Below are 15,543 nucleotides of genomic sequence, written 5' to 3'. Positions count from 1 at the left end.
TCGTTTTATTGTTTCTTGATTTTTCATAGTCATTAACTTCCATTTACTCAATTCTCATTTTTAAGAAATTCTCCTCAATGAGCCTTTGTACCTCCTTTCCCATTTCACCAATTTTGCTTTTTAAGGTATTCTCATTTGCTTTTTGTACTTCCTTTTGCATCTTTTTCTTCTCATTTCTCTTCCCAATTTTTCCTCTATCTCTCTTACTTGATTTTCAGAATTCTTTTTGAATTCTTCCATGGCCTGATTTCAATTATTATTTTTCTTGGAGACTTTGAATGTAGAAGCTTTGGCTTTATCACCCTCTCAGCAGAACGATTTTCTATTGTTTGCTCATTTCCTCAGCCTATTGGCTTTTAATTCTTTGTTGAAGTAGGGCTCTGCTTTCAGGATGGAGAATACAATGTTCCAAACTACAGGGGCTTTGGGGAGCTGTTTTCAGAGATCCTACTAGGGACCTGGACTGTGAGCTAACTAACATTGCTACCCAGCTCAGGGTGTGGGCAAACAGCAAAGCCCTGCACAGTGTCAGTAAAGAGGTCCCCGCAGTCTACCCTCCTCCTCACCTGTGTGCTGAGATCCCTGGAAGCTGCTGCCCCTGCTGCTAAGTCAGTGGCTCCTAAAGCCCCATCCCAAGCTGGGCCTGCTCTCACTCTCTAGCACAGCAAACCCTTCCTGCTGAGTCGTCCTTGTTCCGTGGGCTGACCCTCCAGAGATCACTGCCAAGTTAGAGGTTTCTGGTTCCTGGGGCCCCAGCTCTGCTGACTCTACCTGTGATTGAGGCCCACACAGTGCTACAGACCCCTCCTGCTGACCTTCCAAGACCTCTTTGGCTGGAAGATTGTCCCACTCAGTCTTTTTGAGGGTTCTGATGCTCTAAAATTTTCTTAGAATTGTTATTTAAAGGTATTTGGAGGGGTTTGGGGGAGAACTTGGGCAAGTCCTTAACTTTACTCCCTCATCCTGGCTCTGCCCTCTGTCCCTCACCACCTTTTTTGTATCTCCAGTGCTTAACATAACACTGCAAATGGTAATAGGCACTTTGTTGTTGAACACAACACTTAACTGTTATAAAGCATTGTATATGGTCATAGAATTTAGAGCTGAGAGGGACCTTAGAAGTCATTTACCACTTAACACATAAATATCTTTGTTCAGAGAAGGAAACGGACTCAAAAGTTCATACTGGTGTAAGTAACAGGGATAGGAATGAGTATAGAGATGTGATCTGTGCTTTCATTAATGTAGGAAATTGCTGGATGAGGAAATTCCTTCTACCACCAAAGCTTAACACCTTAGAGCTCTGTGAGATTAAATAGTTTGCCCAGAGTCACACAATTAATATGTGTCAGTGGTGGGACTCAACCCCCAGTCTTCCTAACACTGAATCCAGTTCTCTATTCACTGTGCCATGTTGCCTCTAAACAGCAATTATGTTATTAAGTATATAATATAACCCCAACTTATTATGTTGTCTAGGGCTATGGAAAACCCCCAGAGATGAAAGCCTCCTCTGTCCTACATGATGACAGAAAACCATCTCACATAGTAGCTATGGGCCCCTAAAACTCTCAGGGCTTGATTGTGGCTTCTCTTGTTGGTCCACACCACAGCTGACCTTTATGAGATGACTGTTCTTTGAAGTCAGGAGTAGGTAGAGAACATTGTCTGAGAAATGGCCACTTACTTGCTTGGTTCAGGACAAAACTTATAATTTTGGCTTTAAAACTTACTGGGAATTTTCCAGTGGGCTCAATTTAGAGCAGCACTTATATAATATGCTTTAACTGATGAGTAAAATAATACTTTTCCTTCCCCCTTACTTTATCTTCCAAAGCAAACTGGCCAACCTGATTTTGAGGGCTGCTGACTTTGGGAATATGGGCAATTAAAGATGCAACCATCTTTGGAATGTAGCCTGTGGTTTCTGGTTTCAAGGGGAAAACACTATAGAAAAAAAAAAAAATTTTAAAGCCCCGTTTCCTATGTTTCTCTCATCTTGAGTCCTCTGATACCCAGCAGTTAGTGGAAAGTACCTTTGTAATATAATATCTGATTCAGCCTATCCAGTAGGTGTGGTACAAAGAATTGCCACAGCCCAAATAAAATTTGTAGCCTCCAATATATATCAGCTCTTTAAGGAACTTCAAGAGCAAGCGAGAAAGCATCCAGGTAAGATTTATATTTTGCATGTCCACTCCCATAGTGGACTTCCAGGTCCTATTTTTGATGGTAATTCAAAGGCAGATAGCCTTCTAACCATGTTAGCCAGTACTCCTTTATTTCAAGAAGCACAAGAATCTCATTTTAAATATCATCAGGCTGCTCGAGCTTTATGTTTACAATTTGGATTAACAAGAGAGGAAGCTAGGAGCATAGTAAAAGCCTATCTAGCTTGCCTTCCTTTCCACACTCCTACTTTCCCTCCAGGGAAGAACCCTCATGGTTTGAGACCTAATGAAATCTGGCAAATGGATATGACCCATTATAAATCTTTTGGTTGTCTGTCTTTTATCCATGTTGTGGTAGACACTTTTTTAGGATTCACTTTTGCAATACCAGCAGCAAAAGAGACAGCCCAACTGGTCACTAAATTCCTTATGCAAGCATTTGCACTTATGGGTGTGCCACAAGCAATAAAAACAGACAATGAACCTGCATATACTTCTAAACATGTTGTACACTTTTTTGCACAGTATAAGATTTTACACACCACTGCCATACCCTTTAATCTTCAAGGACAGGCAATAGTAGAGAGGAGAAACAGAGACATTAAGATGCTCCTCCAAAAACAAAAGAAAGGGGGAGTCACAGGTAATCCTATAGAACTTCTAAATTTAGCTCTTTATATTATTAACTTCTTTATCTTTGATAAAGATGCACTGGCTCCAGGAGACAGATTTTATAATCCACTGGAAGGGCAGTGTCCAGTGCAAGCAGCTCCACTATCTTTAGATAATCGCCAGGTGATATGGAGAGACCCAGAAAATGGTGAATGGAAGGGACCAGTTAGGTTAACTGCTTGGGGGAGAGGGTTTGCTTATATCTCCACAGATGGAGAAGGAAAAGACCCAAGAAACATTGGGTGGTGCCATTGCTGACTGTGCCCACCACTGAAAGAGCATGGTAGTTATGGTATTTGACTCATGGACATCAAAAATTGTTGGACTTCAAAACCCTCAAGAATCAATGAATTCTCTGAGATATGATAAGATTGTTGGACTTGAAAACCCTCAGGAATCATTGGATTTTCTGAAAAATAATAAGACTGTTACAGGACTTGAAAACCCTCAGTCATCATTGGATTTTCTGAAAAATAAATAAGAATGTTGCAGGACTTGAAAATTCTCAGGAATCATTGGATTCTCTGAGACATGGTAAGATTGTCGTAAGACTTGAAAACCCTCAGGAATCATTGGATTTTCTGAGAAATAATAAGACTGTTGCAGGACTTCAAAAACTTACAGGAATCATTGGATTCCTTGACATGTGAAACAATGCACAATAGATTGGTTTTGTATTCTCTTTTGGCTGCTGAAGAACACGTATGTGTGACTGATGTTTACATACCCTTCTAGGATTTCTGGAAATCTTTTACAACACCATGTTGATTTATATTGTTTGTTATAGCACTACTTACATGTACAATTCATGTTTGTTGAACCACATTGAGCCTGCACTGGCTGTGGGGAGAGTCATCATTAAAGCCGTGGGGAGAGTCATCATTAAAGCCTGCGCGTTACCTCCCATGCTGATGGGTTTGTGCATACCTGTTTTTAGTAAGACCCTTCAGCTCAGAAACCTGCCAGCAATCCCCACTTCCCTTTGGTGCTTTTCATCTCCCTTCCTGAGATAGGGGAGGTGGGGGGTGATCATGTAGTTTTTGGTGTTTTCACTTCCTTTCCTGAGAAGTCAGGAATAGCGAGACCCATGTGTTCTAAAACAAAAGAAAGCAGGAGATGTAAAGGGCTAAAATTCTGAGTTGTACTGAGTTCAAGCACTTGAGGCTAATTACCATTTGGACAATACTCTATTAGCATATACTTGGAGAATGACCCGCCCACCAACCTGTGCTGGCTTGATCTGTGGATGTATATAGTAAATGAAAGGAGGCATCGGAGGATGGAGTAGGACATGCAGGATCACTCTTTGTTGGTGGAGAGAGAGAGAAAGGAGGTGTGAAGATTCCTATATCTATTCCCCTAAAGGCGATCCCAAAAGACCAAGAATAAAGACTTTTGCTTATCCTGACTCAGGCTGATTCTAAGGTATCCAGGGCACTAACATGGTCTTTATAGAGATCAATTTGTGTACTGTTTTCCATACAGGAAAATTTAAATGAGCAAAAAATATTTACTATCTTAGAGTATGGCATGCAGTTTTATGATAAGACAAACCTGAAAAGCCTGAAAGCTCTGTAGGTACTCTCAAAGTAAAAATAAATCTAGAGGAAACTTTCTAACATGTTGAAAAATCTGTGAAAGAATGAGGACAAAAATAACCAGGATGGGCTGTGATTTTCAAGTTAGAAGACAACTTAGAAGACATAGTCAAGAGATTGTTGGGGTTCAGGGGTGTTGTACCACAAAAGTATATTGGGGTTACATGTCAATGTTCGAAAGAATTTGTAGGTTTAGACCTTCTCCAAATCAAAGGGCAAAGATTTTATTACACTGCTAAAAGAAGGCTAAATCCATAAATATTTTTAATAAGGAAGGGGGGTTTAGCAATTAATAAGGGGCCTAAGATTCCATTAAGAAGAAAGATACTATTATGGGGGAAATGCATTTAGGCGACAAGTAGGGGATTAATGATAGGCTAACCCCAAAAGGAGTTAGGGCTCTAATAGTGGGTATCTATTGTAATGCTTACCAAGTGAACTAACCACAAAAGGGAGTTAATTAATTGAGGTACATGGAGGATTTTTAATAGGGGAAATATAAGGGCAGGGGGGCCCTGACCTCATACCTTGGCTTTCTGATTAGTTATGATGGTTTTTGTCAGAGAGGTATTGTCAAAGAACAAAAGACCTAGTAGAGGAAAAGGCCCCCACCATAAGGCCCAGATGATCCCATCAGTGCTCTTCCCCACTTGCTTCAGGGAGTAACTAGGAATTCACATTATATACAGTAATTCAGGCTCTTTCTGTCAATGTCTGCCTAGCTACCAAGGATTCCTCAAGATCACAAATCCATTAATATATTGAGATATTAATACTAATGTCAACAATAGTATAGTAACAAGAAATCTTAGGAGATTCTTCAGAGCCAATCTCAACCCTGTGCACTTTTCTTTTAGAATCAGTAAGAGCAAAGAGGGAACCCTCTAACTCTGAGGTTAACAAAAGCTTCCATGGAACATAGTGATAAATGCTATCTAATTCTAATTCCCATCACTGGAAATCAACAAGAGTTTGGGTCACTACCTTTAGGTTATGCTGTAGATAGAGAGGATTCCTGTTCAAATAGAGTCAGAAGTACATGATTTATGGTATCCCTTCCACCTCAGATAGAGGTGGTCCTGTCTTTCCCTGGGGTCACAACAGGAGAAGGTGTTGCACTGGGGAGTAGCTTGGGAGTGTTGCAAGCTCAGCGATCACCACATTAATACCAGGTAGTCCATCAAACAGCAATCAAGTCTAATTAACCATTGGAGGTAGACTATATTAAAATGAATGGTTGAGTGTCTTTTGGATAGGAGAAAAATCTCTAAACCAGACCACCCATGGATTTAGGCTATCAATTCAAAGAATGTATACCCTTTTCAATGAGGGACAGAGAGTGACTCCTGGATGGAATAATTATCTCTGCTCAGAACACTAGAACATTTAGATAATGGTTCGGTTCCCACCCAAGCTTGAGTAGGACACAAAGGGTTTCCCCTCTCTAGATTAAATATTCCCTGCAAGGTTGGGTGTTGTCTGACCAAGATCAGAAGAGCCAATGCAATCTCACTATCAGTAATATTCTTCAAGAAAAAGGAATTTTTAAAATGAGGAATTTAGAAAAATGAAAGAGTTTCTGAATCTCCCTAAGATATTGGTTATTAATAATCATTTCTCAAAAAATCCATGTAGAGAATCTTTTGGAGTGAGGTAGGGATGGAAATTCAAGGTTCTTGTAGCTACTAAAGAACTAATCTTTTCGCTTTGCTCCGTTACAGCTTTTCAAAATTTTGAATACAGGGCTCATGTTCCTGCCCTGCCCACCCACTGTCCATTCTTCTCTAGCCTATATAAATTTAATGATTTACACTTTGAAGAAGATCCCTCCATGCAGAAAAGGATTTCTTTTTAATTTACAAACAGTAAACACAGTGAAGGAAATGGGTAGCTCATCTGGCTTGAGGGAATAGAAGTTGAAGGTCTCTAAGAGTCCATCTCTACACCTTCGATCTTGTAACTCAGCAGAAGTTCATTTATTCAGCAGGTACATCAAACATGTTCACCATCTCTTAGTTCACTTTGGCCAATAATTCTTCCAATTCTGGCCGAGCTTTGAACCGTTCTTTGTAAGCCTCCTCAGTGTGCTGGAGAAGGGGAAGAGAAATAATAGGCAATAATTATTCTCCTTTGTTAGGTTCTTACTAAGTGCTAATGAGATAATGAGATATTATTTCTTACTAAGTGCTAAGTCAGTACTTAACAATTCTCTAGTTCTGGCCTTTAAAGGGAGTTTTACCCCTTTGAACTTCTGGGAAGGAGCTTAATGTTTAGAAAGAGCAAGTTCATTGGTAGAAATAATTTTCCCACAAGCCCTTGCGTTATCCTATGCCCTGTCTTTGGGAGGATAAAAGAGGGCGGCACTCTGGAGGAGGAGGAGTCTTTACTCTAGGTCAGAGTTAGCCACTCTCTACAGGAAGAAGAATCTGGAGAGATTGAGTTGAGACAGCAGATCTCCTCCCAGAGAGCAATCGGCAGTCTCTGGAGACAACAGGAACATTACATTCCTTGAAGCTCCCAAATCCTGACCTGACATCATGATCATTCACAATGTCCCTCATAATAATAGCAACTCAGTTTCCCCTCAAAGAATAATAATAGCATTTCACAATTTTCTGATAATAAAGATAAAGAATAAAGATAATAAAGATGAAGAAGTAATAGTAACACACAAAACCCTTCCAGAATCATAAGAGCAACTCCCACTTTTATGACAACCGGCAGTTTACAAAGAAGCTGTGATTAAAGGGGTACAGATGTTATCCTACTTTCCAGAAGAGGCTAAGAAACATAAGAATTGTTCCAGGGCAGAGGGCCAGAAAAGATGCCAGAATCAGGACCCCAGTCATAAGACTTCAGGGCAAGTTCCTTTCATGCCAGCCTGTTCTTTCCTCAAAAATGCTCCATCTGGATCTCTACTTGACACAGACTTTGATGAAGAGAATCCGCTTTCACTGTTCTGGCTAGCAACCACTATGCTTGGGATCCTTCTGTGCATTCAAAGAACTGCAGAGAAAGAAAGTCCTCTTATATAAGGATTCATTATAGTAGGAAGGTGACCCTCGACTTTTTCACTGTCTATGCTAAATATGAACTATGCTTTCATTGCAGACTCAGCAACAGTCTATTGTCCAAGTTCCAAAAAAGGGAAGAGAAAGAGGAGAAAAAGAGAGTTAGCATTTATTACGTCTATTATTATGTGTTTAGTGTTGTGTTTTACAAATATTTTATGATTTGAAGAAATAAATGTAAAAGAGAGTCATCGCTAAGGGATTAGACATTATAGGATAGTTTTTTGGGGAAGTGTAACAGCAACTCATGAAGCCAGCTACTAAAGAGGGTTCAATCTGTACCAGTGAAAGCAGTGTCCGCACTGATCAAATCTCAGATCTATGAAGTATAAGCACCTTTCCCTCAGGCTCTTTCTGCAAGTATCAAGTAATGCTCCAAAAGTTACTAATTCAGGTCTTTAGACCGCCTGGTGAAGCATCAATTAACTACACGTGGAAAACCAGGGCAGCTCTGCTGTAACATAGGAGAATTATAATTCAAGAACTAGCTCTTCAAGTCACTAAAAGAAAGTTTTCTGAAGTTGCTGAGAGACTGGGGAAAGGCCCCACAGAAGTCAGTCCAATGCTTCATATTATGTACTGAAATAACTGAAAAATTCTCAGTGGAGAGAATACAAATGCTTTTAAGCAAACATTTATTAAGTACCTACTCTGCATAATGTTTTGTGCTCACTATAAATATTCTTTTGGAACTACTCAGCAAAATATAGTGGAGAGACTATTGGATTTAAAGTCAGAGAAGACCTGGGTTTAAATCCTATTAGTTTGATTTTGATTGTGAAAGGAAATTTTGTTATTTTAGCCATAAATGACAATCCTCATTATCTACTAACTTACTTTCAGAGACCTGGTAACATTCTAATCAAGTTATAGCCCCAAGATTAAAAGAAAAATTGGTAGGGGAGTAGGTCTGGTTTGTTCAGAATGAGAAAAGATCAAGAGTTAGCCACAGCATCTGGCTAGAAACTTTCAACTCTAACTATAGCCAATATGGTGCAATGGAAATAGCACTGGAGTAGGCACTGAGGATCTGGATGAAAGGATGGTTCGTTTACAATGACCACTAGGCAATTAACTTGACCCTTCTGATCTTCCTTTTCCTCATCTATATAAAACTGGGTGGATAGGGAGCAGACTAGATGTTTGGTTGAAAGAACTGGGGATTCTTAGCTTGAAGACTTGAGTAAATATTGGAAATATTAAGTATTTGCAGGATTGACATGGAGAAGATGGATCAGGCTGTCTACCTGGCTCCAGAAGGCAGAACAAGTTGCTGTAGAATGATAGGATCTATAGCACAGATAACAAAATAATATATATCAAATATATACACCAAAGGGTATAATATCCAAATACTTAAATAAAAAAATTAATTAAACTAGAGGAGACAATAGAGAATAAATTATTAATTGTCAAGAACTTCAGATAAACAATTCTAACAGAAAGATAAGGGTTAGGGTTAATAGAAGTCTAAAAAAGATCTGATAGCCCATTGTTGATTAATGAATAGAAATATATATTTTCCATTCTTACAAGGTACCTTTACAAATAAATGCTAAGGCATAAAGACTTAATAAAGACATAAAAAAAATTGTTTTGTTTTGGATTTTTTGGAGACTGGATCTCCCTAATTTGCCTGGATGGGCAGCATAGCAGTCACTAAATTACTAATAATAAGCAAATTAACACAATTCTGAAGTTTCATCATCAACCTAACAAAGATAGTAAAATTGGAAAATGATGATTATTGGGAAAAGCTGATGGAGAACAAGTATACAAAGCAAGAAAGTTCTTGCCATTGTCAAACATTAGAAATAGCTATAATTTTATCAGTGGAAATGACATTAAAGAGGTATCCCATGTCCTTTACAATTGCATCATAGTACAGACTACAAGACCTTTCGAAATTGAAACCTTCTTTGTGTATAATCTACCCTATTAGAATATGAGCACCTTTAGGGCAGTGCCTACCTTGCTTTTCTAATTGTATCCCAAGAAAGCAAGTAGCAAAGTGCTTAGTAAATGTTTTGTTCATTTATTCACAGAAATGTACAAGTTGGTGGAGTTGTGAAGTGATTCCCACCAAAAATCATGAAATTGTACAAACTCTTTGAGCTAGCAATTATTAATATTAGGCTTATAACTCCAAAAAGTTCAAAGAAAGAAGAAGAGGATCAACATGTATAAAAATTATTATAGCTATGATTTTTGTTATATCAAGGAAATGTAAAGAAAGGGAGAACTCATCAATTAGGGAATTGCTGAACAAATTATGGTATATGAATGTAATGGAATATTACTGCATCAAAAGAAATGAAGGAAGAGATGGAATTCAAAGGAACCTGAGAGGACTTGAACAGTAAAATAAGAAGACCCAGGAGAATATTTCTATATATACTTGCAATTCATTGTAAAGGAAAACAATTTTGAAAGACTTAAGAACAATGAAAATTGTAATGAGCAATAATGATTCTAGAAGATAGTAACTGAAGTCTCTTTCTTACCTCCTGACAAAGAAATAATGGAGTTCTGGTGCCTAATAAAACACATATTTTTCAGACAGTTGATATATGGATATATTTTGCCTAACTACATTTAATTGTTACAAGAAAGGCTCTGAAGGCAAATTTCAGTTCAATATGAGGAAGAATATTCTAATGCTTTCACATGGGAGAGGGTGAACTCATAAAAGAAGGAATTCCCAGTGGGTGGAAATGTCAAACCAAGACAAGTTTGGGAAGACAGTGGATTTCTGTGCCAGGTGAGTGGGTGGGCAATGTGCCCCAGAGTCCCTCATCTAGAAGTCTATGACTTTAAGGGAGGTTTGGGATGTATGGGGGGCTATTCTAACTATGGGATGCTCTTATAGGGTTCTGCCCCATCCTTTCCCATGGAAGTTACAAGGGAGGAATCTTAATAATCACATTGTTGCCCTGCATATGCAAAGGACTCTTTTTCGAAGACCATTCTCTGTTCTTATCATTGGCAATAATTCCAATGGCATCATCTTAGAACTGAGCATCCAGAGACCAAGAACTGGACCCAAGTTTGACATCTATTTTGGGAGCACACATGGCCACCAGGGGGCCTTGGTTTACACAAATCTATTTTCATCAAGTCCCTCTACAAACCCACACATACCTCCCTTACAGACAGATTGACTCCTTCTGGCAGATTGCTTTGAAGAATTTCCAAGAAAATTGCTGCAAACGTGGAACTCAAATTGCTGATCTGCAAACAGAATGAAAAGCCAGTTGATTTAAAGCTAGAAAGCGAATGTGCTGAAGGAAAAGTAGGTTCCAGCCTGCTAACTGTGTACTTCCCTTTCTCTTTATTTTCTTATATCCTTTCCTTTTTTCCTCTGCCCCTTTAGGAATGTTCCTGAGAATTTTTCCTTTCCTTGCTCTTGTCATTTTGACTCTGCCTCTAAGCTAGATTGACTAAAACTCAGATATCACCAATAACCATTTTTCCTTAAATGTAATTGTCTTTTTTTTTTTTTTAAAGTTTTTTTTTTTTTTAATCTTTTATCTTTTTTGTAAATATGACCTGGCTGACCATTTCTACTTCAAGAAAAATTAACTAGCATTTATTAAGTGTGTCAGGCATTGTGTTAAGTGCTAGGGATCTAAGAAAGGCAAAAACAGTTCCTGTCTTCAGAAAGGTCAGTCAATGTGGAGAAAAGCTTTTTAGAAATCAAATACATGCAGGGTGAGTTACAAAGGATTTGAGAAGGAAGGCACAGACTTTAGGAGGACCTGGGAAAGCTTTTTTCAAGAGGTGAAAATGGAACTGAGATTTAAATGAAGCCAGGGAAACCCAGAGGCTGAGACAAAAAGGGAAACCATTCTAGGTGTCAGTATTAGCCAGTAAAAGTGAACAGAATTTACAGTTTCTTGTATGAGAAACTGCAGAGAGGCTGGAGGTAATGGATTATAGAGTACAAGGAAAAGAGTAAAGTGTAAAGACAGGAAAGGACAGGGTGGAAAGAATTTTAAAAGCCAAATATTTCATATTTGATCCTGGATTTAATAGGGGGAAGCTGACCAGTGGGGAGGTGGAGAGGCAGGGATGTCCTGGTCAGACCTGCTATTTAGGAAGATCACTTTGACAACTGACCGGAAGATGGGCCAGATTAGGAAAGAGACTTGGAGCAAGGGGGCCAGGTAGCTGGACACGCAATAACTAATGCATGAGATGATGAGGGTCTGCACCGGGTAGTATCACAGTAGGGCGATGGTCATTCCCAGAAGTGAGGGACATGCACAAAAGGAGTTATGAAGGTTGAAATGAGAGAACTTTATCACTGAGTTAGGAATCATGGACAATACCTAGGTGTGAAGCTGGGTGACTGGGAAGAAGGTAGTACCCAACTGAAATAGGAAAGTTGGAAGACAGAAGGGTTTTGGGGAAAAGATAATGAACTCAGTTTTTCAGATGTGTTGAAAAATTCAAGATGTTTATGGGACATAGTTTGAGATGTCTAAGATAAACTGATACATGAATGTAATGGAATATTATTGTTATAAGATACAATTGACATGATGAATAAAAAAAGCTCATAAAATTTTGCATGTACTGATGCAAAGTGAAATAAGCAGAACCAATGAAGTTTTATATAAGCATAACATATACACACACATATGTATGTAGTAGCTATAACAATGACAGGAAAACAACCATACACCAAAAAAAGAAACTAGATATTCAGAAATAATAAAATATAAAGTTTAACTGCAAAGAAAAGCTTTAAGAAGATCCCTTTCCCTGATACTCTATAGACGCATGTGTGTACGAGGGTAGATCTTGAGTATAAGCACTGCCTATCATATGTTTTTCAACATTCTGATCAGTTTTACTCGGATTTTTTCTTCTTCTTCTTCCTCTTTAAAAACTTTTTTTAAAGAAAGGAAGGTGGGAAATGAGTATGAACCACTACATAGAATTCCCAATTCCTCTATTTTGTCTGCCTGCATTTTTTTATTTCCTTCACAGGTTAATTGTACACTATTTCAAAATCTGATTCTTTTTGTATTTCAAAGTCTGATTCTTTTTGTACAGCAAAACTGCTAACTGTGTTTACACATATTGTATTTAATATATACTTTAACATACTTAACATGTATTGGTCAATTTGCCATCTGGGATAGGGGGTGGAAAGGAGGGGAAAAATTGAAATAAAAAGTTTTGCAATTGTCAGTGCTGAAAAATTACCCATGCATATCTTGTTTTATTTACAATAATAATAAAAGAAAATAAAAAGCTTCAATAAAAAATTTAAAGAAAAAAAAAAAAAAAGGAAAGTGGGATAGAATGGGTGAGCTAGAAGCATCTGCAATGGCTCATAACAGAAGACTGGAATTAAAATCCTTAAAAGAACCAGACCTCTGACTTCTGTCTACTCTAAGCATCTGGTCTGGATAGAGTCCCAGAAATGGCATCAATGCCCACAGCTTACCTGGACCACTCGTTCATGAGTAGTAAGGATTGAATCCAGTAACATCTTGTTGCTTTGCTCCTGCATCTGCAATATTTCCATGGTCTTGGTGGGCAGAGCATAACTGCAGAAACAGTTTCAGGCATCAAGAGATTTATGTAGTCACTTAGTAACTGCAAACATTTCTTTAATCAACCTAGTTCACTCAATGAAATAATATAATGATAATACTAGTAACTCCTAATCCCATGGCACATTATAGTTTTGAGGGTTGGTTTTGTTTTTTTGTACAAAGCAATTGGGATTAAGTCACTTGCTCAGTGTCACACAGCTGGCAAGTGTTAAGTGTTTGAGGCCAGATTTGAATTCAGATTCTGACTCTAGGGTTGGTATCTCCATCTAGCTGCTCCTTGCACTTTATAGTTTTGAAATATATCTGGTGAACATTACTATTCAATATAGTACTAGAAACGCTAGCCTCGGCAATAAGAGCCGAGAAAGAGATTCAAGGAATTAGAGTAGGAAATGAGGAAATTAAACTATCACTTTTTGCAGATGACATGATGGTATACTTAGAGAACCCCAAAGACTCTGCTAAAAAGCTACTAGAAATAATTCAAAATTTCAGCAAAGTGGCAGGATACAAAATAAATCCACATAAATCCTCGGCATTTTTATATATCACTAACAAAATGCAACAGCAAGAGATACAAAGAGAAATTCCATTCCAAACAAATGTTGAGAGTATAAAATATTTGGGAATCCATCTACCAAAGAAAAGTCAGGAATTATATGAGAAAAATTACAAAACACTTGCCACAAAAATAAAATCAGATTTAAATAATTGGAAAGACATTCAGTGCTCTTGGATAGGCCGAGCGAATATAATAAAGATGACAATACTCCCCAAACTAATCTATTTATTTAGTGCTATACCAATCAGACTCCCAAGAAACTATTTTAATGACCTAGAAAAAATAACAACAAAATTCATATGGAAGAATAAAAGGTCAAGAATTGCAAGGGAACTAATGAAAAAAAACTCAGAGGAAGGTGGTCTAAGTGTACCTGATCTAAAGCTATATTATATAGCAGCAGTCACCAAAACCATTTGGTATTGGCTAAGAAATAGACCGGTAGATCAGTGGAACAGATTAGATACAAAGGACAAAAAAGGGTACATCTATAGCAATCTAATCTTTGACAAACCCAAAGATTCCAACATTAGGGATAAAAATTCATTATTCGGAAAAAACTGTTGGGAAAACTGGAAATTAGTATGGCAGAAATTAGATATGGATCCACACTTAACACCATATACCAAGATAAGATCAAAATGGGTCCATGATTTAGGCATAAAGAGGGAGATAATAAATAGATTAGAGGAACAGAGGATAATCTACCTCTCAGACTTGTGGAGGAGGAAGGAATTTATGACCAGAGGAGAACTAGAGATCATTATTGATCACAAAATAGAAGATTTTGATTACATCAAACTAAAAAGTTTCTGTACAAATAATACTAATGCAAACAAGATTAGAAGGGAAGTAACAAATTGGGAAAATATTTTTAAAAACAAAGGTTCTGACAAAGGTCTCATTTCCAAAATATATAGAGAACTGACCATAATTTATAAGAAACCAAACCATTCTCCAATTGATAAATGGTCAAAGGATATGAACAGACAATTCTCAGAGGAAGAAATTGAAACTATATCCACTCACATGAAAGAGTGTTCCAAATCACTACTGATCAGAGAAATGCAAATTAAGACCACTCTGAGATACCACTACACACCTGTCAGATTGGCTAAGATGACAGGAACAAATAATGACAAATGTTGGAGGGGATGTGGGGAAATTGGGACACTAATACATTGCTGGTGGAGTTGTGAAAGAATCCAGCCATTCTGGAGAGCAATCTGGAATTATGCCCAAAAAGTTGTCAAACTGTGCATACCCTTTGACCCAGCAGCGCTACTACTGGGATTATATCCCAAAGAAATACTAAAGAGCGGAAAGAGACATATATGTGCCAAAATGTTTGTGGCAGCTCTTTTTGTTGTAGCTAGAAACTGGAAGATAAATGGATGTCCATCAGTTGGAGAATGGTTGGGTAAATTGTGGTATATGAAAGTTATGGAATATTATTGCTCAGTAAGAAATGACCAGCAGGAGGAATACAGAGAGGGTTGGAGAGACTTAAATCAACTGATGCTGAGTGAAATGAGCAGAACCAGAAGATCACTGTACACTTCAACAACGATACTGTATGAGGATGTATTCTGATGGAAGTGGAAATCTTCAACATAAAGAAGATCCAACTCACTTCCAGTTGATCAATGATGGACAGAGGTAGATACACCCAGAGAAGAAACACTGGGAGGGGAATGTAAATTGTTAGCACTAATATCTGTCTGCCCAGGTTGCATGTACCTTCGGATTCTAAAGTTTATTGTGCAACAAGAAAATGATATTCACACACATGTATTGTACTTAGACTATATTGTAACACATGTAAAATGTATGGTATTGCCTGTCGTCGGGGGGAGGGAATAAGGGAGGGGGGGTAATTTGGAAAAATGAATACAAGGG

The 15,543-nt window shown here is 38.0% G+C and overlaps 1 protein-coding gene across 2 annotated transcripts in view; it reads right to left on the bottom strand.

Moving 5' to 3' along the window:
* Window positions 1–6,273: 6,273 nt before the first annotated feature.
* Window positions 6,274–15,543, bottom strand: part of MRPL48 (mitochondrial ribosomal protein L48) — a 66,678-nt gene continuing 57,408 nt past the window's right edge. For both annotated transcript variants that reach the window (XM_074304034.1, XM_074304036.1), the window contains 3 exons: window positions 12,971–13,073; window positions 10,654–10,743; window positions 6,274–6,528 (listed from right to left, as the gene is read on the bottom strand). In XM_074304034.1, coding sequence (XP_074160135.1) covers window positions 6,454–6,528; window positions 10,654–10,743; window positions 12,971–13,073 — 268 coding nt within the window. In that variant the 3' untranslated portion in view covers window positions 6,274–6,453. The remainder of the gene's footprint in view (window positions 6,529–10,653; window positions 10,744–12,970; window positions 13,074–15,543) is intronic.

Source organism: Sminthopsis crassicaudata, chromosome 3, assembly GCF_048593235.1.
Source record: "Sminthopsis crassicaudata isolate SCR6 chromosome 3, ASM4859323v1, whole genome shotgun sequence".
NCBI lineage: Eukaryota > Metazoa > Chordata > Mammalia > Dasyuromorphia > Dasyuridae > Sminthopsis > Sminthopsis crassicaudata.
The sequence above is the reverse complement of the archived record's forward strand: the minus strand, read 5'-3'. Positions and strand labels throughout refer to the sequence as shown.